Source organism: Drosophila willistoni (genome assembly GCF_018902025.1).
Source record: "Drosophila willistoni isolate 14030-0811.24 chromosome XL unlocalized genomic scaffold, UCI_dwil_1.1 Seg142, whole genome shotgun sequence".
NCBI lineage: Eukaryota > Metazoa > Arthropoda > Insecta > Diptera > Drosophilidae > Drosophila > Drosophila willistoni.
This window is the reverse complement of record NW_025814053.1, coordinates 725,760-751,424: the sequence shown is the minus strand read 5'-3', so window position 1 is coordinate 751,424 and position 25,665 is coordinate 725,760. Positions and strand designations below refer to the sequence as shown.

Here is a 25,665-nt window from a genome sequence, read left to right as displayed (position 1 = left end):
GAAATCGGAATTTCAAGGACACGTTGCACATATTCGTTTTTGTCACCAAGACATTTTAGTAGGTCCATCATCAAACTTTTAAAAAATATTTCGTCCGCGAAGGGACGACATTGTTGAGCTAAAGCCAATGCAACTATGTATGACGCCTTAGTCACTGAAGAAATGGGTTTCAGCTGCTCAATTATATCAGCTACAAAAGGTGAAAAATACTTGCCTTTCAACTCAAGGAATTTTTCGCTTGTTTCAGCTCCTACAAATTCTTAAACATTTTTAAGTGCATTTTAATTAGTCGCTTCCATCAAAAGCTAAACAACCAAGGGATTTAACTTTCTTGACAATTGACATTGCCGGACAAACACGAGTGTTTACAGAAGTGGTGAGCACTGTCCTTTCCCCGGACTAGGGCCTAACTCTGCCGCAGCGCTGCCGACTCACATACACTGTAAATGCTCGTGTAGGTTCGGCAACGACATGTCGTTGGGCCTCTGCTCGGATAGCGTTGCAAAAATACGTTTTTTCATGATCGCGTTTGGCAAAAATTATATATGCAATCGATAGGAAATACTTCAGAGATTATGAATCCGAAAAATTTTTGAAATCGGTTGAGATTCATGGGTGCTAGAGGCGCCCAAAGTTGAGACATTTTTAGTGAAAAGGAAAAAATATTATTTTTAAAAAAAAATCGCAACTTTAAAACTGAATATTGGGCGATTTCAACAATCGATCTTGGATTTTTTGGTTTTATCTGAAAAGTATGTTCTTTTTAATAGCATGTTTCATAAATTTTAATAATTACTTAAATCGTTATTGAACTAGAAGCGTTTAAAAAATGTACTAAATATTGACATTTTTTGAACTTTGATGGAATAAAACTAGCAAGACTCAACGAGTATCAATACCGGACTACATACACTAGGTAGGTGAAATATTTACCTATCATATGTATATAGTCCCAATATGCGGAGACCTGCGACAGCCATGCGTAAGCCATAAAACTAAGGCAACCTCGCCTAAAAAATGCGCTGCAGGTATAAGGAAGAAGAAGAGCGCATGCGTATTGGCCTGTAGCGTCTTTGTATTTAAATGATGCTTAATGCGTAATGCTGTTTTGTAAATACTAACTGGTTATATATATGCCTTTCTACAATGTTAGATTGCTAATTACCTGCTTTGGAAAAACTGACAAGACAGGTAAATGTTATTTAAGTTGATGAAAAATTTCTCCTAGTTGTAGGTTGGTCGTTTTTATTTCTGTTTACCTAATTGGATGTAAATACATATTAAATACAAAAAGGGTAATACCAATTTTTCGTTCTACCTAGTTAATTTAAAAAAATATAATATAAAGAGCTAATTATTCCTCTCGTTTGCGACAGTTTATTTTTAACTTCATAAGTGTAATCATGGAAATACTTCAAGGAGTTTTTTTTTTAAATAATAAAATGACATCTTTAATAACAGGGATAAGTCAAGAGATCATTAAAAGGTTGGCTGTTATCTTGAATGTTAAAAATTGCAAGGAAATGGAAAATGGTAAAAAATTTGCCGAATATACTTCAAAGACTGCTCATCTTTTGACTGAATTGTATCCGCAAAAAAAAACTTACCCTAACGGTACATAAGATTTTGGCTCACGTAAAGGATTTAATAGAATTTCAGTGTTTACCAATTGGAGAGCTATCCGAAGAAGCACAGGAATGTAAAAACAAGGACTACAAAAGGATTGGATACACTAATACATTAAAAACTTCTCGTGTTAGACAAAATTAAGACCTTTTTAACATGCTGGCAGCCTCTTCGGACCCACTTATTGCATCACTGAGACACGTGCGATCACGAGAAAAAAGATTCTTTTTGTCTTTTTTCATAATTCTTTTTGTAATTATGTTAAAAAATCAAATTAAAACATTAAAAAATGTTACATAGTCGTCTAAAACAATGAAAAATTCCATTTGTGATTGAAAAAAACCGGGTTTCGATCCATTTTTAAAGGAAAAACATGCTTGGAAATATTTTCTGACTTTGACCTTGAATATTACAGCACCACGAACACCCAGCACTTTTGAGAAAATATTCATTTTGAAGCTTAAGGTATTTTTTATCATATGCTTTTTAAACTTTTGAAATCGCTTTATTGGCTTAGACGCTATGATTTTTGCAATGCTAAATGCCAGAAGGCCCCACTGTGCGACACTTAGAAAACACTTCAATACGTGCTTGTCAGAAAAAAATGATTCTCAAGAAGAGAAATCAGTCAACATGTCAAAAATACCCTTAAAAAATGTTTGTTGACGAACGGACAATTGTGTATCAATAAAGAAAAATAAATCTTTATTGAAAACTTGGATGCGATGTGCAATGCGTTATTCCCAATCATATTTTTTCAAGACAGGTTAAAATTCATTTAATAAAAATATAACATTACCTTTATGACATAATTATAATGCATTTAAACATTTTTTGAAACATTTTAAACTAATTATTTTAGCTTAAGAGTTTTTTTTCGTGTAAAGCAAGAAAACGTTTCGCACTTCGTGTGTGTTGCTACATACACAAATGCAATTTCTGACTGTATGGGTGCTGACTGCTGGTGGAGCCCAAGGCTATGCAGTTCATCACCAAAACAAGTTGCGAATCGTAACTGCATTTATAACCATAATACAAAAATGTATGTCAATTTGAAGTAGGAAAACATCTTAAAACTAAGAAACAAAATGTATATACATATATAGTAAGTGAGATTAAGTGTAAAATCCTCCGGATCGGACAACCGGATCATATAGTGTTATAGGAAAAATCAGTTAAGGAGTTGGAGTATCTTAATAAATTAGGCTTATGGGATAGTTTTTAATGTTACATCATATCCCCTAATTTCAATAATATCAGATAAATAAAACACAAGTTATAGACGGCGATGCGGTTCTTTGCACAGAGTGATCGGACTGCACCAGTTCGATAGGAACGCTTACGATTGTGCTTGATTTTGCAATGGTGTCTAATAAACTAATACTTAAATCATGTGCAAGAATTCCGAAGCTAGACTGGATTGAGTCGTTCGGCTTTAATCCTATTTTACAAACGATCACATCGGGTGAGCGGTTTTTCGCCAACAATCAAGGTTGCGATTCGTTCGAAAAGCTAGTATCACTGCATCTGATTGCAAACAATTGGTTGCCGTACCCTGATCATTTTTATACTATGCACCCATAGGGTGAAATGGTATATCAAATTCGGCAAAATGTATGTAACAGGCAGAAGGAAGCTTCTCCGACCCCATAAAGTATATATATTCTTGATCGGTATCAACTGCCGAGTCGATCTAGTCATGTCCGTCCATCCGTCTGTATGAACTCGCAGATCTCGGAGATAATAAGAGCTAGAGCTACCAAATTTGGTATGTGGACTCGTCTAGCATGTAAATGTATAGAGTTAATTGGAATTTTAACCAGGCCCCCTTACGCCCCCACCATTTACATAAAACTGTTTTTCTTAAAAAGTGTAGCAGATAGAGACATCTTATTTGGCATATACATATACTCGGTTAGCGCGAGTACGTTAGCGCGCAGAAAATAATTGTTTCAACTTTTTGCCACGCCCCCTTCCGCCCCTGGAATTCACAAAAAACAGATTTTCTTAAAGACTATGACAGCTACGGACATTAAATTTAGTAAGTAAATTAGCTTATAGCTTAATAGATGCGCAGATATTGGCTATTTAAAAACTTTGCCACGCCCACTTTTGCCTCAATAATTTAGAAAAGATCGATTTCCAGCTTCTACCAATCAACCAAATTTTATTGAAATCGGACTAGAAACATGCAAAATATGCGTATGAACGTATTTTTCTACGCGATCCATAAGGACTGGTGCATGGTACACCCAAGTCGGCGAGACGACTCACTTACATCATTTCGTTTTGAGTGGGTGAATAAAGTAAACATGTAACAGAAGTGTTGAGGGGAATGAGGTTTGAGGTTAGCAGCTGTGAAACATGAGTTTTTCTTTTAAAACGAGAAAGCGGTACCGCCAGACGATTTTTTGAGTTACATTTCAAATGTTAAAAAGGGATATTCAACCCAGATGGTTCCGCTCTTGATGGAGTTCACTCAAAATTAGTTTATTTTGCCACATAGCAGTTCTAATGTTGAGCGAGGGGTAACGACTTATCTCCGCCGACATATCTCCGCGACCATCTTCTGAAATAAATTTAATTAAAACTAATATTAGAAATAAGTTAGAAACGGACACTTTTTACTTCACACAAGAAGTGGGTTAAAGGAAAACTTAGATCCTTCTGACAACCACATAAAACACTTTTATAAAAACATGTATACATTTTTGTAAAAATACTAATGTACATTAATGTAACGGAAATCAAAAACAATAAAGACAGTTAATTTAAAAATGATTGTTTTATCCATTTCTTTTATTGTGTTTAAATTTTAAAAAAAGTACGTATGTATGTATGTATATCTACAAAAAATCACATTAATATTCGGTTTTTTCTTTTGCTCAACTTTCAGCGCAAGTAAGCTAAGTAATAGTTTAGAATGTTTTCTATCCAACATTCCACCAAGTCTCATTCATCTTGGAGAACTCCTGTGCAAATTTCTTCCTCAATTTGCGGTTGCGCTCACACAGCGAAGTCGGACGAACGGACGAAACAATTCGTCCGTTGTACCCTTGTTTTCAATGGTACCACGAATTGTTTGTGCTGAAGACGACCTTTCCATGATCGGCGGACATCGCAGCTGCAATCGCTGGTGCACTCAATCTCGGACTTTTCTTCACTTTCCGCACAATTGCGAATTCTTCTCGCTCGTCCAATTTTTTTGGCGCTCCTTTTTGTTTTATTGAGGCAATTCTTCCCTCATTTCCGAATCTCCGGACAATATCACCAACGGTGTTTGGCTTCCTTTCCAAAATTCTACCTATCTCCTTTTAAGTTTTGCCCTCTAAATGTAGTTGGAGTACAACTTTTCGCTGCTACAAGGATGCATTTTTTCCTTTACAGCCCATTTTAATTTGCTCCTCAACAATTAAACTTTGGCGCGAGCTTGAAGTTAAATTTTTTGTGCCACATGTTTCTTTTTCGGGGAAGTCCATATGCCATGAATATTTATGACTTTTGGGAGTTGCTATAGTATTAAATTTAACCATTAAGCAAAAAACCGAATATTTATGTAACGCTGAATTTGGGACTTTGTTTCGTTTTGGTATGTTTTCTTTTTTAGTTTTGAATAAAATTTATCGTAATACGCCTCTATGGATAGAAAACATTCTAAACTTTTACTAGCATTTAAATTTGTTTAATTTCAGCTAAAATTACATACTTGCGCTCAAAGTTGAGCAAAACCAGAGGGCCGAGGCTAACTTCGACCGCGTCAAAGTTTGTATACCCTTGCAATTTTTATGGTAACTCTTTCCTTACCTATAGCCATCAAAGTGAAAAAACGTTTTATCTAAAAAGGCTAATGCTTGCGAAAGAACGGCCAACAATTTTAGCATTGGAAATAACGAAGATATTGATCAAAGTCACTGTTTTCCACCGATCGTTCCTATGGGAGCTATATGATATAGTAACCCGATCTTTATCAAATTCGGCACAGTCATTAACAGATATATTAAACTAACAAATGTTTAATTTGAAAGCAATCGCGCCAAAGGTAACGAAGTTATTGACAAAAGTCACTGTTTTCGAAAGATCGTTCCTATGGGAGCTATATGATATAGTCACCCGATCTTGATCAAATTTGGCATAGTCATTTAAATGTGTAATTAACTCACCAATATTAAATTTCATGACAATAGCTCAGAAAATAACGAAGTTATTAAGAAAAGTCACAGTTCGTGACTTTGCCATTTGTATGGGAGCTATATGATATAGTGATCCGATCCGAGATAATGAATCCGAGATATACAACGCCTGCAGTATATACAAGCCTACATACAAAATTTCAGCTTTGTAGCTCTTACGGTCTAGGAGGAGTTTGCGCTGATCCAGACGGACGGACGGACGGACGGACATGGCTATTTGAACTCGTCTCGTCGTGCTGATCAAGAATATATATACTTTATATGGTCGGAGATGCTTCCTTTTATGCGTTGCACACTTCTGACCAAAATTAATATACCCTTTTTGCAAGGGTTATACCGAATATTAATGTGATTCACTGTACGTATTTCAGCATCCCTGGTGGCCTACCAATAATATGTACATATTTTAAAACATATTTTGCTTTGAAGATGCTTTTCCTCGAGCATATAAATGCAGCTACCGCTGAATGCTTGAAAAGTCTCGACACTAATAACCCCAAGAGAAGCCTCTGGGAAGCTACGAGGTATCTCAAAAGGCCCACAAGCAGCAGAGTTCCTATTCGGGGTACCATTGGAGCATGGTGCAGATAACCAGAGGACTTGGCAGAGGAGTTCGCCACTCATGTAGTCAAAACCTTCACTCCATTTAACATGTGCATCCAAGTCGATCGTGATGCCACCACAGACTTCCTGCCAAATGGCCCTCTCCATAAGCAGAATTACTCCGGAGTAAGTGAAATCTGAAATGGACAGGCAAAAATAAAAAAAAAGCCCAGGATACGACGGCTTTGATGCGGTCACCCTGAAACTTTGCCTCCATGAGCAATCCAACATCTTGCGAGCCTATTTAATGCTGTTTTCGATCTTAGTCATTTTCCATCCCAGTGGAAATGAGCTGAGATTGCAATGATACCAAACAGGAAAGCAACGCCTCATCATACCGTCGGTTCAGTCTCCTGGCCCCTCTCTCGAAGGTACTCGAAGGAATACTTTTGGGTAGAGTACTGACATTGCTGCACGAGATTATCCCAGACCACCGAGGAATGCCACCGCATAGTCCAAAGATTGCTTCGCTGCTTAGAGGAGAAAAAATATAGCTCAGCTGTCAGCATCTAGGATGTAAAGCAGGCGATTGACAGAGTTTGGCATGAGGGACACCTGTTCAAACTCAAATCTATGCTCCCGACCCGTTTGATCCTCATGTGCGAATCATACCTGGCAGACAGAACATTCTACATCACATGTGACTCCGTGATGGCCCGCATTGAAAAGGTTAAGTCGGGTGTCCCCCAGGGCAGCGTCCTTGGCCCCATCCTGTACACCATTTACACGGCTGACCTTTCCGTTCATAGGAACTGCTTCAAATCCTTGTCAAGTTTTAAAAATCGTCCAGAGGCAGCTGGACATATCGCGTTCGCTATACGCAGGAGACTACATGGGACTCCCCTACACACAGCAGACAAGGTAAAGTACCTCGGCTTAACTGTTGACCCAAGACTTAGTTGGAAGGCTCACATCAAGGCTAAGTCGATGCAACTGAACCTAAAAACGAGGAAGATGCACTGGCTCATCGGCCACAAATCGCAGCTCAGCACATCAAACATTCGGCCTTACAAGTCCATCCTAAAGCCCAATTGTCCGGAACTCTGTTCTACACAGAGACTTACAAATTTCCTCAGTCCACAAGGAGGTCCTGCGATCAGGTCTCAGGTCTCTTCGGTCCCAGCAGATGACGATTGCTCTATGAACCCTCCTGCGGTTTTGCTTTTTGATTGTACTTTTGTTAATGCTATGTTTTATATATTTAAAATATACTTAACAGCAAAAAAAAAGTGTTTTGCTGACAAGAAGGACTAGCTATATATAATGGGCTAATGGAAACGGGGACCCTATTCCAACCAGGGGTGGATCTAGGTAGTTGTTTCATAGTCCAAATATCTACTCAGAAAAATGACCAGACATTTGCTGTATTATCAAGTGGCAGTAATCCTTTATTCACAATAATAAATATCAATATAATAATCAAAAAAGTATATTTACTAAATAATATAGTATTTGAAAAGGCCTATTACAATAGTAAACAAATAAATCTTAATGTATAAATATATAAGGATAGTTTCTTTTAATGAACACAGAGCATTTTATTATGTTAAAGGGTAATTTTTTAATTGCGCTGTGGCGTGAGTCGGGAAGTGGACTCTACCCACTTGCGTAAAAGATCCCCAGGCTGGAGATGCGGACGATTGGAACCAAATTGAACATCCATTGGTTCCATGGGATGTGAGTACACAGAAGAGGCAGGCAATGTCGTCGGCGGCTGCGGCAATGGGGAGGCTAATGGTGTAGCCACACTAAGGGGAGCAATAAAATGATCAGGAGCTGGAGGCACATTCTTTTGCCAGCCGTAATCATGAGATGACATATAAAGAGATGGCGCCGGAGCCGAGGCAAATGCATAAGAGTTCGCTTGGGATTCTGGTCTGGGCTGTGACTCAAAACCCGACGATTGGGATGAGGTGCGGGAAAGTGATGTCTGCAGTAAGCCGGCGGAGCTGGTGGGATCATTCTGGAGTTCCTGATTGCTGGAAGCCGCCAACCAGGCGTTAACATCATGGCCACCACCATGATTAATATTCTTGGATATGCCAAGTAGACGTGGCGGCATTAATAACTTTTCTACTGATCTGTACGTTGAAGGGGCAGCGGGATTGCGCGACGAAAGAAGAGGATTAGCACCAAGCATTGGCTGTTGATGTTGGTGGCGTGGTGGCCATTGGTTATTGATATAGGGATCTGTTGAATGAGCATAGTTTGATCGCCAGCCACCCAACTGATCCACACAGCCAGCCGCATATGAAGTCGTTGGCTGAGGACGTCTCAAGCCTCCAAGTCCATTTGTTTGCGATGACAAATGCAGCGAGTTTAGCGATAGCACAGATGGAGCTCTGGAGGAGGCACAGTTTAGGCTCCTTTGGCGCAGTGAGTCATTGCCACCGGAGGTAGACATTAGCGATGTCATGCCACCCGTGCTGCTATTGCTGCCGGCACTGCAATTCAACTGTTGACTCAACATACTGATCGTTTCCTCATCACTGATGCATTCATCTGCGCACAGCCGATGGAAGCTATCGCGAGCAGATTCATCGTTAAGTATCGATGCCTTTGAAAACAAATTTTTTCGCTTTGAGAACAAAAGTAGAAGAGTTAAAATGCTTCCCATCAAATTAAATACAGTTCCACCGGTCTCAAAGTGCAGGAGCGTTGATCCTTTGGCATAAACACTCCATAACAGCAGCAACAGAGTGAATCGGGTAAATTTAAGGCCATCGCTGACGTTATGCAAAAAACTCAAAATCAGTATGGCATAGGGATATAGGTCAGTATAGCAGGACGCTAGTGTGGCATGTTGCACTTGCAACTGACTCAGGCCGACCGAGTAGAGAATTAGTTTACCAAAAGTACGGCCATATAACAACAATTTGGCAACACTTGGTTGATCCTCTAATATCGTTCCTACCACCCTTACCAACGTCAACACATGTGAGTAGAAAAAGAATACAGGTGAGGCCAAATGCTGCCCCAAGACAGCATTGAATTGCTCCCGCTGGGCAATCGGCAAGCCACATACGAGGGCCACAACATTGCAAATGCTGAACACGACGATTAAAAACTGATAACGTTGCAATTTCACTTGCTGTCGCACACGAGCTAAACGATTGAAATGCGGCTGCTTTAGCAGGGCGGCTCCCTTGATAATAAAATTCAAGAATTTCGATCCCAAAACCATTTTCTTCTTTTCGTGCAACACTCTGTCCACATGACGTTCGCAGCTGGAGCATAAACGAAACTGTTCTTCCAGCTGGTTCCTGGGTGGGGGAAAAAACAATAGAAATTAGAATACGTCTTTGCACATATTAACTCATTAAACTTGTTAATTGAATACCTCTGGACACATTATTAGGTGCACTAACTCTACCACATACTTTGAGGAGTTTGAATTTTGAACACAAATCAGTAAAATTTAACATATTTCCAGGTAAATACAAACATTCAAAATCTCATAAAAAAAAAGTGTCGTTGTCTTCCCGACTTCGATAATTTCCAAATATTTTCTTGGACCTTTTATGGCATACAGCCCTATGCATTTTTCAAAGCTGCATGTCCAACGGAGGCTGAGTTTTTTCTCTACTTCGTTTTCTATTAATGTAACCAAAATTGGAGCAAATCATAATGGAAAACCAGGTTTTCAATTAAAAAATTTTAGATTATCTAAACAGTTAAAGAAAATATACATTTATTTTTAGTTCAACTCGTTTCGGTAAAGGTTTCATTAATGATTTTTAGAATTTTTCCATTAATGATGGCCCATGCGGACTTTACGACTTTGATGAACTCTGAGCTTTGAAACCATGGTATACTCGGAACAAAAATTCGAAAATATTTAAAATCAATCAGTTAACATATTCGAATTGTAAAAACTATGAATATTTGTTGTTGCTAGCAGCTTCAACGTTAAAATTCTACTTTTTAGATTATTCCCCGGGCTAGGGCCTAGCTCTGCCGCAGCGCAGCCGCCTCACATACACTGTAAACACTCCTGTCGGTTCGGCAACACTTCGACTTTTTCTTGTCAGCAAAAAACTGATTGTTAACAAAGTTTAAAGTTTTTTTTTTAAATATGACAAATCACTTTTACAAAGTAAAAGTCAAGTTACTTTTGAGGCCAATTCAATACTTTTCTATTTATGTATATGTTGCTAGGCACTACGATTCACGAGAAATTTAAAAATATTTGAATTATGTGCCTAAAAGTAGGGTTTCGCGATATTCTGGAAAAAAGTGCTTCAGAAAAACAAGCGGATCTTATTATTGTGTTTGACGATTTCAAATAACTGGAAAACGGACTCAATTTCAAGGTTCACTCAATGACAGTAAGTTCTGTAAGTCGAAAAAGCAAGGCAAGGTTTCAAAGTTAGAATTTGTTTTTGTCAAAATTTCACCATTACGGATTTCTATTCCTTGAGTAAGCGTACAGGATAACCAATTTTGGATTTTGAAGCACTTTTGTTAGGATACTCTCTAATCAACTCTACTCTATATTAATTAAATTCGGATAAAACACGTAGAATTACATAAGATTTTATCGCCTGATTTACTTGGGAGTGCACAAAATCAGAAACAAATTTCGAAAATACTAAATGCTGTAAACTCGTGGCCCACTGTGTATACGAAGAAGCAAGTTGTGAAAGAAAAGGTCCGGATTTGCTTGTGGGCTATTCCTTCATCAATTTACAGAGTAAGTAGACTTGTGACAAGCTACTTCTTCGTGTTCACTTTTCAAAAATGATACCTGTTTTTACAGACACTTTTGTCCGACTCCTTATACATATATGTATGTACATACTACATATCAACAGTTAGTTGACTTTCTTATCTCCTCTGGTAACGATACTCCATATTAAGACAGTAAGTGATTGTGATAAGGATATTGTACCTGTAGACGGCAAGCTCCTGTTCAAATCGGGACTCATGTTTGGGCTCGAACTGTGCCAACTTTTCCACTTTCAAGCGTTGAGCCTCATTGCATTGATCGCACAGTCCATTGGTCAAAGGGGGCGCCGCAGACGCCGATGGGACAGCGCCGGCTGTGGCAGCGGCAGTGGAAGTGTAATAGACCGATTTACTGGATGACGAATTATTGCTACACTTGGAAGTGTCGCGCTGCATAAACATATCCCGATTGTAGTCTCCGTCCTTGGTGAAACCATTATACTGTTCACAATATGGGCAGGTAAAACTATTACGTTCCTCGTACGGTACTCTTGAGTTTTCATTGCAGAACCAGCAATTTACGGTTGCATTGTAGCGGCGGCTGCAAAATGGGAGACCAAATTGAAATTACAGAGTGAGAGTGGGAGTAAGATGAGATTGATGATCATTTACCGTATATATATATACAATTTGTATGTGAACAATCCGGCTACGAAAATTAGCGCCAAAATCGGCACAGCAGTGGCGGTCAGTGTAAGTAAAATGTTATGTATCATTTTACACGGAGGGCAGTATGGTTATGATTGTTTAACCGTCTTCACTTTGAACTTAGCTACTTAAAACTATAGAGAGCTTAAATGAAATATTTGCGCGCTCCTCACGCACTTAACCACAAACTAAATTGCTAAATATAGAAAAACACAGACGCGATTAGCATGGTTTGTTAGGGATGATTGGCGCGTATTAAAAATCCCTGGCACTCATTGAAACGAATAGTCGACGCTTTGCGCATCGCTATGACATGTGCGTCTATCGATAACATAACGAATTAATCGATATTATTTGTTTTCCTTTATTTTGAAGCAGCGGCTACCTGCACGTGTTTTTTTTGTTACTTATATTAATTGATTTAGCTGCAGCAACAAAATGCAGAACGACGATGTAAGTGAAGAGAGAAAGCGAATCTTAAGCATTAAATGGTCTAATAAATTATGAATCTATTTTGCCGCATTTAGGTAGTTTGGAGTATTATCAACAAATCGTTTTGCTCTCACAAAGTCAAGTAAGTTTCTTGGATTCCTCTTGCAACTACATAACTTTCAACTGATTTTAATTCCTGTTTCGTAGGACGGACACGCGGACATTTTGCCGTCATGAATACAATTTGACTGGTCTCTGCACACGCCGCACATGCCCACTGGCCAACTCGCAGTATGCCACTGTTCGGGAGGAGAAGGGCATCATCTATTTGTTCATAAAGACGGCAGAAAGGTCGCACATGCCCAACAAACTGTGGGAACGCATCAAATTGTCGCGTAATTTTGAAAAGGCAATCGAACAGATCAATGAAAACTTGGTCTTTTGGCCAAAATACATGATATCCAAGAATAAGCAGAGATTCCTCAAGATCACCCAATATCTGATGCGCATGAGAAAATTGAAATTGCGAAGACAGAAACTCATTGTGCCCCTGTCCACTAAAATCGAGCGACGTGAAGCGCGGCGCGAACAAAAGGCACTGATAGCGGCCAAAATTGACAATCACATCGAGAAGGCGCTGTTGGAGCGTCTCAAGCATGGCACATATCGTGATATCTATAATTTCTCACAAACTGCCTTCAATAAGGCATTGGAAGCGGAACGTGTTGACGGGGACGAGGACGAGGAGGAGGATGAAGAAGATGCGGAGAGGGAACAGCAATTGGAATTGGAACATGAAATGGAACTGGATCCCGATCAGGATCCAGCAGAAGCGGCTGAATTGCATCGCGCCCTGATGGATGAGGAATTCGTTGAAGCTGATACCGATCAGGAAGATGACTATGATAGCGATTCTGGGCATAGAGAGCAAGTCGAAATGGATAGCGATTTCGATCAGTCGGACGACGACGATGGCGAAGATATTGAGGTAGCTATTCGGAAACGAGTTTTTTGCTTTCTCGCTTACGTTTTTGATCGCTATAAAGATCGAAATAATTTGTCAATAGTAAAGTTCTTTAGTTCAATTAGTTTTGATTGATGGACTTAGACTCATATCATTCCAAATGAATATTGCTACAAATGATTATATTTAGATTCTAGAATAGAATTCATGAACATCCCATTTCTGCATCATATCCAAACACATTGAAACCAGAAATGGTATCGAACATATTCGCCTTGATTACTTTTACCGATCTTGTTCATAATGAATTTAGCTACCTTCTTTGAGAGAGAGGCTCGCCCGGCTAGTTATTCGGTAAATTCCACCGCCTCCCTCCCTCGTTTTATTTTCTATTTAATGTATATTTTGAACTTGTTGATTTTTATTTCACAATTACCATAATTACAAAACGAACAAGTTCAATGAGACGCAACGTTGTCGCTGCATTTTACCCGGGAGTCCGACCCCTCCTCCCGACCGGAACCCATAAAGCTCTTCAGTCGGCTACGCTTAGAGTTTTTTGAGCGGCGAACGTCATCTCGACATCTCCAGTAGCCGCTCGGACGTAGCTCTATCTAGAGAGAACATTTAATACACCAAAAAAAGTTAAAATAAAAAATAGACGGTACGCGCGCGGGTTTTTGTTAGAACTGTTTTTTGTTTGTTTGTGTTGATTGAATCATCGAATCATTTAAATAAAAACTAAATTAAAAACCAATTTACAGGAAAGTGCCAAAGTGCCTACAAAGAAAACGAGGACCTCCTCCTCCTCAGCTTCAGCATCAGCATCAGAAAGGAAATCGACAGCCAGTGGAACGACGAAACGACGTCGTGCCAAACCCAGATTGGAGGTGGAATACGAATATGAAGTTGAAACTGAGGCTCCGCAGAGGGAAGTGCGTTATTAGCCAGGTACAAAGTGAAATGAATAAGGAGTGCTTTCCCACAGATCCATCTAAATATATATATATAGATGTATATATAACTAAATATATTTGCCTAAATTAAAATTAAATAACGACGAAAATTATGAAATGTGTGTTTGAGAATGAAATCGAAAGAGATGGACAATAGAGTAAGAACAGGCAAAAGAGAGAAAGATATATGGCGGGGCATACTATTCTCCTATATGGACAAACTTGAATCTTGCCATTGCGCTTGAGAGAACCAGGTGAACATCTGAATACGACTTTCGTATACCGTCTACAAAAAAGACTATTTATAGCAGGTATTATCCTCGATGAACACATCGATTACCAAATGTTTAAGGTATTTGTTATGCATATTTCGGACCCGCAAAATAGGATATTTACCTCTGGTTCAACTGTTTCCGTATATTTTGCTCCATTGAATTGAACTTAATATGGTTAGTGACTTGAATTTGAGACATCTAACACCGAATGTACTCATTAACATACTTATGGCTACAAGGTATATGAAAAAAAATAAAATCGAGTTACATTACATAAAATAGTTGATATATAATTTCAAGTTGGTCTGGCTGGGGCTAATTAAAAATCACACGCCAAGTTCAATGCAGCTGAAGCTTGACCATTTCAAGGTCACTTACGGTTAAAACCAAGTTAGAGCTGCGCTAAGCTCATTCTCTTTGCCAAGAATCTGATGATCGCACAACTCGCATTGTGACGAGTGGCTAAAACCAAAGGTTCTATTTGCTGCTAACATAAACATATGAACACGCATACATATGCACACACATATATGTATGTATGTATTTGTTTTGAAGTACTTTCGAAAATTTTGCAAACTCAATCTGTTTTCAAATCTGTTGTTTCGAACGAGTTTGAATATCGAATGTACATATTTGTTGTACTCATTCAGAGCTGTGACCTGATTCGAGTATTTTATCCTGATTAGGTAAATTCTGTTTTGACAATAGATATTGATGAATGACAGTTAATGGTTTTTTTGTAATATCTTTTTAATTAAACAAATAAAATAAATTTGAAAAATGTGCGACTAATTTATCTACATTTTTTATACATATTTAAATTTTTAAGCTTGTTCTCGTTTCTGCTTCGTTTTTAAACGTAAATCGAGATCAATTCCGCAACATGTTCGAACTAGCTAATCTCATTTCCAAGTAAAATCGAGTCAATCGTTTTCGAAGCTTTGTTCGTAACTCTTTAGTTAGGTAAAATTTTGATTTTGAGTGCAAGTCCCGAATAAAATAGTTTCGATTTTATTTGTAAGAGCTTTTTAAACTAATTTGATTCTAGTCTTGGAAAATGAATTTAATTTGTAGTCAATTTTAAACATCGGAAGCGACTGTTAAGAACATTTCTTGTTAATTAATTGTTAGAAAGAAATTTTCCACTAATACTTGGAATTGTTCTCAACATTTTACAGATGAATATAAAAATATTGAAAACCCGTAATTTACATAAGTTTTTAAGAAAATTTGAAACTTATTACTGGCTGGAATCAGAATCGAGAACAGGTCTCAAATCCGATCAAAAACGAACACAGTCCCGTTTATTTTTTAATATCAGCTCTAAATTCAAAATTTTAAGCCTACTAAGTATTATAGATCAAAACGGAATAAAGCAACCAAAAGTACTAGTTTTTGTATACTCGAAACTCTATTGTACTTGTATTTTTAGTCTATTTTGAAGTTACTTAGGAAGTAGGCCCGGAATACTCGGCATTGTAAGTGCTTGAATGGCTCGTCTGGTAATTTAAATGTATTAGTGCAAATTATGATTCATGGCATCCTGGTAAAACAAATAATATATATCCACCATATGGCACAAGTGTTCGAGATTTCTTTAATTTCATTTAATCAGCTGAAGATTACATAAACAAACAATTTAATTTAATTTCTGCAACCTGAAAATATATACAACATTTCAACATTTCTTAACGCCTCCTGCTGGTTGATATTTTGAAGAATCACAACGAGCTCCTAGCCAGGTAAAATAGATTCCTAAAGCTTAATCAGGTCCGTACGAAGAAAGTCTATATTGCTTCTATCACTGAAGATTTATTTGGAAATAAATTTGGGCTATAGCCATTAATATAGTTCGGGGAAAACCCGAATGTGCTCTGATATTTTAGAAGAAATAATTTAGTTGCCTATCCTGGACAATAGAGGTAATCACGGTTACGCGAGACAAGGGAAAGGGACAAACTCAACTTCATTCCGGCTAATAACGATCTCCGGTTAATGGGAGCCCGTCCGTATAACCGAATTCCAAATGTAAATTAAATGTTTGTCAATTACTCCTGAAGTAAATAGTGATAAAAATTAAAGGAAATGAGTGCCTAAATAATTTGCCGATCAAAAGACACTCACTTGCAGTCCTCCTCGGCTATATTCTATATCGTTACTGACCTTGGGCGATTCTAAACATTTGATTAGAATATGTAAATACGTGATTTAACTCCTCCCAAAAAATTGATTGATAATTTTAAAAACGATTGTGGGTTTAGTTAAGTGTATATACATCATACATTATTATTAAATGTAAATGGTTGCTTACATTTACGAATCCATTTGTTTTCTTTTCATTCTTTTTGTTTTGTTTTTCTCGCATTTGTCAAGTGTTTCACATTATATTGACTTTCCTCTCAAGAACTTTGAAAACGATCGCACACTCGGACAGAATAAAAAAAATTAAATGTATAAATGTAGAGATTTGTGGCGAATATGACTAAATTACATAAATATTCATGTATGTATATATAAAGGGTGAGTGAGTGTGTATAATGTTTAAGATCGATTTCTAAATAAGTTTCACTTCTCCCGATATTTTTGACATTGTATTCCTCAATTTCTGGTTTTTCTACTCGTTTTGCGGTTTTGTCAACTATTATCTATACGTTTAATATTAATAGTTCGGTGTGTGTGTGTGTGTGTGTGTGTGCGGGTGTGTGTGTTTGGTGTGTGTGTGTGTGTGTAGTAATAGTCTGTTGATTTTGGTTTCAGTATTGTCCTTAAGCATTTGGACTAAAAGCCGCCTGACGCAGCAGCACGTAGATTTTCTCTTTGATCCAATCTTTGTTGTAGGGCGCATAGGTATTGGTGCTCTTCTGATATACCATGCAGCTGATGTCTATTAATGTGTCAATGAAATCGAACAATTGGCTAATATCGTAGGTGATCGTTGGAGTGTTTGGGTTCCGGCGCTTCAGATGCTCCTCGTAGATTTTGCATACCCCTTCCATGCACTCGTTGACACTCTCATAGTCGCAGTAGGTACGTGTTTCCGGACGCACTCCGGGCTGGACCAATAAAATGGTGTGGGACATCTTTTTCACTCGTTGCTCTATTATGAAAAATTTGATTTTACCTGTAATAGGAGGAGATTTTCAGTTATTTTAAATATGAATAGTTTTATTTTTTAGAGAGGATTTTAGCGATTTGAATCAATGTTCATTTTAGGAAGAATTCGTAACTATAATATATATTCAACCAACTGATACTTTACTTGATTTTTTGGAGTTCTCCTTCTTAAATCTAATTTGAAGGAGATACAGTGTGTGCATATATATATATATATATATATATATATATATGTGTGTGTGTGAAAGAGAGACAATAGGTTTGATAATGCTTACCACCAAACACGGCAGTTTACCCAAATTGTTATTGTTAATATTGTTGCGGTTTTTTCTCCGAGACTCCAGCAATGGGAGTTAGTATACTGCCTGTGAATTGAAAATATGTTTATTTATTAGTGTGTGGTCCATTCTCGTCCTCACCTTCTCACCCAGCACTGTATCATACACAAATGCACAAGCCCAAGCATAGATCTCTATACGTATGTGTCGGCATATTAAGATTTTGTTGAGTTTTTCTTGCAATCATCGAGTACAACCATTTTATATTACAATAAATGTAGAATGTAATCAATTTGTTTGTTTGTTTATGTAAATGTAAATCTAAAAAAATCAACAAAATACACATTTTCCTTTTGCCGCTTCGGAACGTACAAAAAACACGCACATCGTATTCTTGCAAATGCAAGTTGCAAGCAGCAAGGGCTCGAAATATTTGTTACTCCACAAAATTACAATTGCAATTTGAAGTTACTTACCTCTAAGTTGACAATATCAGCGTTCTTATTTATACTTATGTATATACGACAATTTTTAATTTATATTAACAATAATACAATTCACCTCGCTTGCTTGCCGTTTTCATAGAACTTATAAATTATCGATAGTATCGATTGTTAGCCATCGATAGTTAATTAGATATGAGAAATTTAAATTTTCGAACTAAAATAGTAAACATGATTTCTGTCCATAAGTAGAATTTTTTCACTAGACCTTTTGTTTTATAAAAAACCTAATTTAACAAATAGTGAAAATTCGATAGGGTATTAAATTTAAAAAGGCAAGTTCGATAGTTATTCAGTGTTGGTTACCATTAAGTCGTGCACTAGTGAGGAGTCTAGCTATGAGTGGTATTCACTGCGACTGTGACAGACATGTTGTGCTTGATGGAATTTTATCTTACTACAAAACAAATTTATGTTTATATGTATTAAAGTACATATGTATGCTTGTTAACTAACAAATAAAATCTAGTGTTTGTTCACTTTATTTTTATTCATTTATTTTGATTCACGATGTGTTAGTGGCTTAAACATCGATATTTTAATAAATAACCAGCTCTACTAGCGAGCAAGAGAGAGCGTAAAATGTTAGCATGAACAGATGAGAGAGGGAGTGAGAGAGTCTTCACTGTTTACGTATGTTAACTTAACATGATCGTTTCAACTAAAATAATCAGAGATTAAGTTATATGTTAAATTTAACATACTTAACGAGTTTGATTGCCGACTAACAATTTGAAACGATGATTTAAAATTGCAAATTAAATACTTGGCAGTCCGGCAACGCCATCGGCCGAAGCAGTCAGATTTTTGGAAATAATTTTAGTTGCTCCTCCCCCGCCTCGCTGTCGTGTATAGTGTGTGTGTCCCCTTCACGCGTGTTGATATCCAAAACAAATAATAAATTGAATTCTCCTCTTGCTAACTTAAATGAAAAATGCTTTGGTTAATAAGCCAAAATTAACGGCGCAGACGCAGCTGCAAAATCTAAATTAATTCAATTGCATTGTGCAAGTGTTTCTAATTGTAAAGAGAGAGAGGCACAGACACACACACACAACCCTTGTAACCGTATTCCCCTCCAAAACCGACCGACCCCTCGCACAGATCGACCAACGCAACGTACGCACGCGTGTCGAAAGTTTTGTTTTTGTTTGTTTTTAAAAATATATTTTGTTTGTCTTCCTTTTTTTTTTTTCTTAATTTGTGTTGTGCTTGTTTGTCGTGCTTAAAAAAAAGTTCACTTATATTGCATTTTGCTCTTATTGCTGGTGTTGTTTGTAAATGCATCCGCCCCCATTGTGGTATTTTGTGGACGGCTATCTATCAGCTTTGCCTACAGTTTCATCTCAATGTTCTCCGCATCCAATGGCAAAATCAAGGTGAATGAAATGAAAAAACACACACACACACACCTATCTATATGTAAATGTGCACAGTGGGTAATAACTGATATTGAACAAAAGAACGTGAAAGGATTCAAAAAAACTCAAAGATGCTTTTTAGATTAGATAAAGGAACAAACATTTTTGTAATTGTTTTCAAAGAGTGTTTTTCTTTCGAAAAAAGTCGACAGACTTTAGACCGATAAAACAAAACAGTTTAGTTTGATTCAACTGAAGAATTCATAACTTAGTCAAAATTGCATAATTGCATAAAATTGCATATTACATAAGTGAAATTTAATTTTTTTTTGTTTTTGTCCCAATTGGAAAAATTACCTCGTCATAGAATCACGATAAATCATACAAAAAATCGGAAAAAGCTTTGAAACATTAAGCAGCCCTATCTACAATTTCCAATTGTTTTTTTTTTTTTCATTTCTGTTTGCATACTTAACATTAATTAAATGAAATAAATCCTTGATTTATGTATATCAAAATATTTTTCGCCATAACGGTACACAAAGAATGTCAATTCCCATCGGTAATTCTCTTTGCACCGTTTTCTGTTGAAAATTTGAGTGACGAATTTTTTAAATTGCTTTACTTTGATCAAAAGTCTTACGTGGATGGACAAAAAAAATGTTCACTGAATATTAAGCAAAAAACAAATGATTTTTTTTCGTTAAGTAATATTTTTTGTTTTTTTTTTTAGAACAATATACAGCTATCTTTCATAAAAAATATATAATTTGTTTGTAAGGTAAGCGTTATAAAGACTTATTTGTGCCATATATGGCTCTTCATACAGTAATGCATAGTATAATGTATTCTCTACACATGTAAAAATTAAATTGCTAGAAATGAATGTACAATTAATTTACGGATATTTTCAATACGTCAACGAAATCGGTGATCCGCTTCAAAGTTATAATAAAATAGAGCCGCACAGGAATATATATATATATAGAGATGTCTATATAAGGCAGACCAATGAAAGTCCCCAAGAGATTTGGACGTTAGTCACTTACCAGCTTACTATTATACAAACAGAATTTATTGCCAAGTTCAAAGTAACCATGTTGGTGAAAAACTCTATGTTGTAATAATTTTTAGTCTATAGACAGTATAGAGAGCATTGGTCACATTCCGAGATGAATGAAGAATAGACAACTTTGTCAAAACGAAGTGCAGAAGTGTGCAACGCATAGAAGGAAGCATCTCCGACCATATAAAGTATATATATTATTGATCAGCACGACGAGACGAGCGGAAAGCCATTCAGGACATTAACTTATTAGTATTAAATACATTAAGTAAGACATATATGTACATAGGGCTTAATTTTTTTTTATTTTAATATAAATAGTAAAAAACTGTCAAAATGTATATTACTATATCTAAAATAAACACATATTTGCATAAAAACATTTTTGTTCTCAATTCGAAGAGGGTTAATACATATATTTATTAAGTTCTTTCAGTGTCGTCTAATTTTGAGACTATTCAAAATTCTAAAAGTTTAGTCAACCACCAACAGGGAACATTTTTATATTGTTAGGTCGTGTTTTGTGATTTTTACTTTTTCCTGTCCATATCGACGCGTCGACTGGTACATATGTACCATGGACGGAGCCAGGTGGTCAGACGGCTTACAAAGTTAGCCAGTTGAGGAGCGTACTTAAGTTTTAAATTTGCATTTAAAACACTTAAGTATCAGAAATACTTCCCAGAAGCCGTTCCACTATACAGACGGTGATAGGGCTTTTAAAATGACGGCAGAGTGGGGAACTTGCCAAAAAACAAGAAGGTCATCAGTCTTACCACATGGGAATTGAAGCTGGCGCATCTCTAGTTTTGGAAAAATGTAAATTGCCCCGTGTAGCTCTCAAAACCAAAGAACACAAGCAAAAAATGCTGTAAGGTTACCAGTGATGTCGCGTAATTTAAAATAAAAGAAGCCATTAAAATAAATAAAGAAACTAAGGTCGAAGTGCCGTAAAACTACTTAGGAGTTTTATTAAACTATTAAACGAAACTCGAAATACAGAAAAACAATATCCCACATATCCATACACATATATTTATATATCTCATATTTATGTAACATCAATGAAGCTAAGAAGTATTCATACATTTATACCCTTGCAGACGTTGTCCATAATATTTTTACATGCATAAATTCTTACTCTGTCCCTTTCTATTTTGCTTTATCACCAATTTCTTTTTCTTCGGCCTTTCCCCAACGGCATAGATACATATATACATATGTATATATCCGACAAACGGTCGGATGAACAGACGTTCAGCGGACGGACAGACGGACATGGCCTTATCGACTCAACTTCTCATGCTGATCGATAAGTTCGATGATATATATAAAGTATAAGCTCGGAATCGAGTCCTTCCGGGCGTTGCAAACATCTGACCAATTTTGTAATACGCTCTCCAAACCACAAAGTCCCGACTTAAACCACATAGAAATATCATCAAAAGCTTGATGATTTAACTTGAATGGGCAAAAATAGGTTCCAGTTACCCTGAAATAGTTGTAATATCAATGCCTTACCGTCCCTAGCCAGTAATATTTGTATTCTATTCAACAAATTACTAGTTTTAAAATTAAGGCTAAAAGTATTGAAATTTTTTATTATCAGTTTTTAGCGTATAAGTTTAGAAAAATTCATGAAAATGCCTCTTTTTTGTGTAAGTTAATAAAAACGATATTATTAATAAAATGTATTTAAAATTAAGTAAGTCGTCTCGCCGATATACCTTGGTATACCATGCACCAGGTAGGTGTGGGAAAACGTTTAAACAACCAATATTTGCGCCCGTGCTAAGCCAGTACACGTACCAAATTTGGTGTCTCTAGCTAGTATAATTAAAATAAACTCGATTACTGTACACACTATAAGAGTCTACATTGGCGGCTCTAGTTCTCATAGTCTCCGAGATCAAGGTGTTCATACGGACGTACATGCTTGGATCGACTCAGCTGTAAATGCTGACCAAGAATATATCGGAAAAGCTTCCTACTGCCTGTTACATACATTTTGGCGATTTCAATATACCATTTCACCCTATAGGTTTTAGGTTATGATTTTGGTTTTTTTTTGTACGACTTTGAGCAAAGTTCCTTTTCTTTAATAATACTAGCAAATAACTTTTTCCACTAGGTTCTGTACAAATTCAGTGCTCCGTCACTTAACTAAACAATTTATTTGCAATGTAACGCTTAAGTATAAAACCTTAGAAATAATACCATTCCCCACTTTCCCTCTCCCTCCCCAATATGTACGTAGATACGAAAAAGCTCCAACCCATTAACTATTTAGATTTATGGTAAAGCAATTGACAAAAAGACTCATTATTTTAGAGGTTTATGTTGTTTTGAGTTATTTTTATCTTTTGTCAAATGTCAAGCATACATATTTCAGTCTGCAAACCCCGTAAATAGCAATTTCGCTGGGGAAAATATATGGATTTTTATACCAAGCACTCATAGGGCTGTCCGTCCGTATTAACACCCAGATCTCGGAGACTATGAAAGCTACGGCCACCAATTGTGGTAGATACACTCGTGTACTATGTAAACTGATAAAGTTTCCGCCCCCGCAATTTAAAAAAAAAGGTTTTCTCAGGTTTTTTACTAGTTAGAGACATAAAATTTGGTACGTATGTATACTCGCTTAGTAAAGGCGCACATTTTGTATGTGTAAAAATTTTCCACGGCCCCTTCCGCCTCAGTAATTTGGAAAAATTCGACTATCGCCCGTAATTTTCTACCTTATTCATATCCAGCAAAATACCAAATACTTAAAATAGCCAAGTTCGCCATATAAATAATCATATTCTTTAAAAATGCAACGCATAGAAGGAAGCATCTCCGACCATATAAAGTATATATATTCTTGATCAGCACGACGAGACGAGTTCAAATAGCCATGTCCGTCCGTCCGTCTGGATCAACGCAAACTCCTCCTAGACCGTTAAAGCTATAAGCTGAAATTTTGCATTTAGGCTTGTATATACTGCAGGGGTTGTATATCTCAGATTCGGATCGGACCACTATATCATATAGCTCCCATACAAACAGCAAAGTCCCGAACAGTGACTTTTCTCAATAACTTCATTATTTTCTGAGCTATTGTCGTGAAATTTAATATTGGTGTGTTTATTATACCTATAAACAACTGTGCCAAATTTAATCAAGATCAGGTCACTATATCATATAGCTTCCATAGGAACGATCTTTCGAAAACAGTGACTCTTGTGAATAAATTCGTTACTTTTGACGCGATTGCTTTCAAATTAAACATTTGTTAGTTTAATATATCTGTTAATGGCTGTGCCGAATTTGATAAAATCGGGTGACTATATTATATAGCTTCCATAGGAACGATCGGTGGAAAACAGTGACTTTGATCAATATGTTTCCTATGCTAAGATTGTAGGCCGTTCTTTTGCAAACTTTAGCCTTTTTAGAAAAAACGTTTTTCCATTTTGATGGCTATAGGTAAGGAAAGAGTTACCAAAAAAGTTGCAAGGGTATACAAACTTTGACGCGGTCGAAGTTAGCCCCGGCCCTCTGGTTTTTCATTCATTTTTTTTTTGACCCGCGCACTCCCGTAACGGAAAACAAGTTGATTGCCTCCCACAATTTTCATACCATTGCAAAAAGGATATGAAGTGAGATTGTTTATGCCCCTGTCCATGTTCGTCTAGATTAACACATCTCCTCTTAGACCTTTAAGGCTACAGCATTTAAATTTAGCTTACATCTCTTTTCCACTTTGGTAAGATAATTTTGTCTTTGAGAGGTATAAAAACTTCGGCAGTAAGCCTTTGGTTTGGCTATCACAATCAAATTGAACACACTAATTGCTGTTATTAATACCTATCAACATATCAATTTTAAATCGGATTAGATAAAGCCAAATTATACGTACAAACCTTTTTCAATAGCTTAAGAACTTATATACTTTTTACCTGTGACGGATTTAATTTCTAGACTAATTCTCTAAATTCACTCCACTTTCCTTTTTAAACCTTTATTTTAAAAATTATTCTATTTATTTATTTTATTGGGGGATTTTATCTGGTTGTTAAAAAAATTAGTAGTCTTTTTTTGCAAGAGTATAATATAAAATATTATCGCTGAATTGAATGTGAATTGGCTCTGTTCTAATATCGATAAATTGCAACAATATCTCATTATTTTTATGTATTTACAATAAAATTAATTAATAATTTCGGACATTTTTTATTTTTTGCCATGTATATAAAGTTGCCACCGCCGGATGCACATGCAGTGACGTCACCCTTGCGTTGCCTCTTCAATGGGCCGTTTCGAGATTTACATTTTAATGCAACCGATAATCGTTTGATACCTGTTCATGATGTTGTCTTCTTGGACGATTTTGAGCATAATGTAAAACCATTGATTTATAGGCCTGTGCCGTCGGAAGCTTCATTACCGGTTGTCACTGTAATAAAGAACACTAACAACAACAATCACATCACATTGACGACAACAACATTGCCTCCAAATGATCATCATCATGATGCCACCAGGTGAGTTAACCTTGAACTTGTTGCCTATATTCGATGACATCTGAATCATTCTACGTATTGATAAACTGGTTTCTGAAACGAATCAAAAAGGTGCTAAAATCTTAAAATTTACCGACTACGGTGAGACGAAAGTGTTGGGGGGGGGTATGAAATGGAAGTGTGATTCTTCGTGGAGAAAATTTTTCAAATGAATAAATTAATCATAAATTATTTTCAAACATGATGTACAAAATACACTAAAGACATTTGAAGAAAGACTCAGTTTTCCTATCTGAGTGGATATACCAAAATTCATTCTATAAATTCTGTCAAAACAGAATGTTCTTTATATTTGCTATCAACATTTCAATTTCGTTTAGTTGTGAGTGGCTCAGATGCCGGCCACAGTAGAG

The 25,665-nt window shown here is 36.6% G+C and overlaps 4 protein-coding genes across 5 annotated transcripts; 2 read left to right on the top strand and 2 right to left on the bottom strand.

Annotated features, from left to right (window-relative positions):
* Positions 1-7,832: 7,832 nt before the first annotated feature.
* Positions 7,833-12,053, bottom strand: LOC6653091. Its single transcript, XM_002075190.4, has 3 exons — positions 11,760-12,053; positions 11,311-11,688; positions 7,833-9,682 (listed from the first exon to the last, which is right to left on the bottom strand). The coding sequence occupies exons 1-3, from the start codon at positions 11,861-11,863 to the stop codon at positions 7,981-7,983; spliced, it is 2,184 nt and encodes a 727-aa protein (XP_002075226.1). The 5' UTR covers positions 11,864-12,053; the 3' UTR covers positions 7,833-7,980.
* A 96-nt stretch (positions 12,054-12,149) lies between these two features.
* On the top strand, positions 12,150-14,244 carry LOC6653090 (protein MAK16 homolog). Its single transcript, XM_002075189.4, has 4 exons — positions 12,150-12,248; positions 12,323-12,369; positions 12,435-13,215; positions 13,956-14,244. The coding sequence occupies exons 1-4, from the start codon at positions 12,234-12,236 to the stop codon at positions 14,136-14,138; spliced, it is 1,026 nt and encodes a 341-aa protein (XP_002075225.1). The 5' UTR covers positions 12,150-12,233; the 3' UTR covers positions 14,139-14,244.
* Positions 14,245-16,678: 2,434 nt separating this feature from the next.
* On the bottom strand, positions 16,679-18,409 carry LOC6653041 (protein enhancer of rudimentary). 2 transcript variants are annotated; one of them, XM_002075188.4, is made up of 3 exons: positions 18,291-18,409; positions 17,812-17,901; positions 16,679-17,543 (listed from the first exon to the last, which is right to left on the bottom strand). In XM_002075188.4, exon 3 carries the CDS (start codon positions 17,500-17,502, stop codon positions 17,188-17,190), a length of 315 nt encoding a protein of 104 aa, XP_002075224.1. In that variant the 5' UTR covers positions 17,503-17,543; positions 17,812-17,901; positions 18,291-18,409; the 3' UTR covers positions 16,679-17,187. The 2 variants fall into 2 exon arrangements, with proteins under 2 accessions (XP_002075224.1, XP_023037136.1); XM_023181368.2 differs by lacking the exon at positions 18,291-18,409 and adding an exon at positions 17,956-17,977.
* Positions 18,410-18,984: 575 nt separating this feature from the next.
* Positions 18,985-25,277, top strand: LOC111519649. The gene is made up of 2 exons (XM_023181431.2): positions 18,985-19,696; positions 24,987-25,277. Exons 1-2 carry the CDS (start codon positions 19,667-19,669, stop codon positions 25,275-25,277), a joined length of 321 nt encoding a protein of 106 aa, XP_023037199.1. The 5' UTR covers positions 18,985-19,666.
* The last annotated feature ends 388 nt before the right edge of the window (positions 25,278-25,665 follow it).

Coding starts and splice junctions, on each gene's coding strand:
- LOC6653091 (XM_002075190.4), bottom strand. CDS start 11,863: ATGATACATAACATTTTACTTACACTGACCGCCACTGCTGTGCCGATT. Junction 11,689..11,759: donor AAATTGTATATATATATACG/GTAAATGATCAT, acceptor CCCATTTTGCAG/CCGCCGCTACAATGCAACCG. Junction 9,683..11,310: donor CAGGAGCTTGCCGTCTACAG/GTACAATATCCT, acceptor TCCCCCACCCAG/GAACCAGCTGGAAGAACAGT.
- LOC6653090 (XM_002075189.4), top strand. Junction 12,370..12,434: donor TTTTGCTCTCACAAAGTCAA/GTAAGTTTCTTG, acceptor CCTGTTTCGTAG/GACGGACACGCGGACATTTT. Junction 13,216..13,955: donor ACGATGGCGAAGATATTGAG/GTAGCTATTCGG, acceptor ACCAATTTACAG/GAAAGTGCCAAAGTGCCTAC.
- LOC6653041 (XM_002075188.4), bottom strand. CDS start 17,502: ATGTCCCACACCATTTTATTGGTCCAGCCCGGAGTGCGTCCGGAAACA.
- LOC111519649 (XM_023181431.2), top strand. CDS start 19,667: ATGTTCTCCGCATCCAATGGCAAAATCAAG. Junction 19,697..24,986: donor CATCCAATGGCAAAATCAAG/GTGAATGAAATG, acceptor ATGTATATAAAG/TTGCCACCGCCGGATGCACA.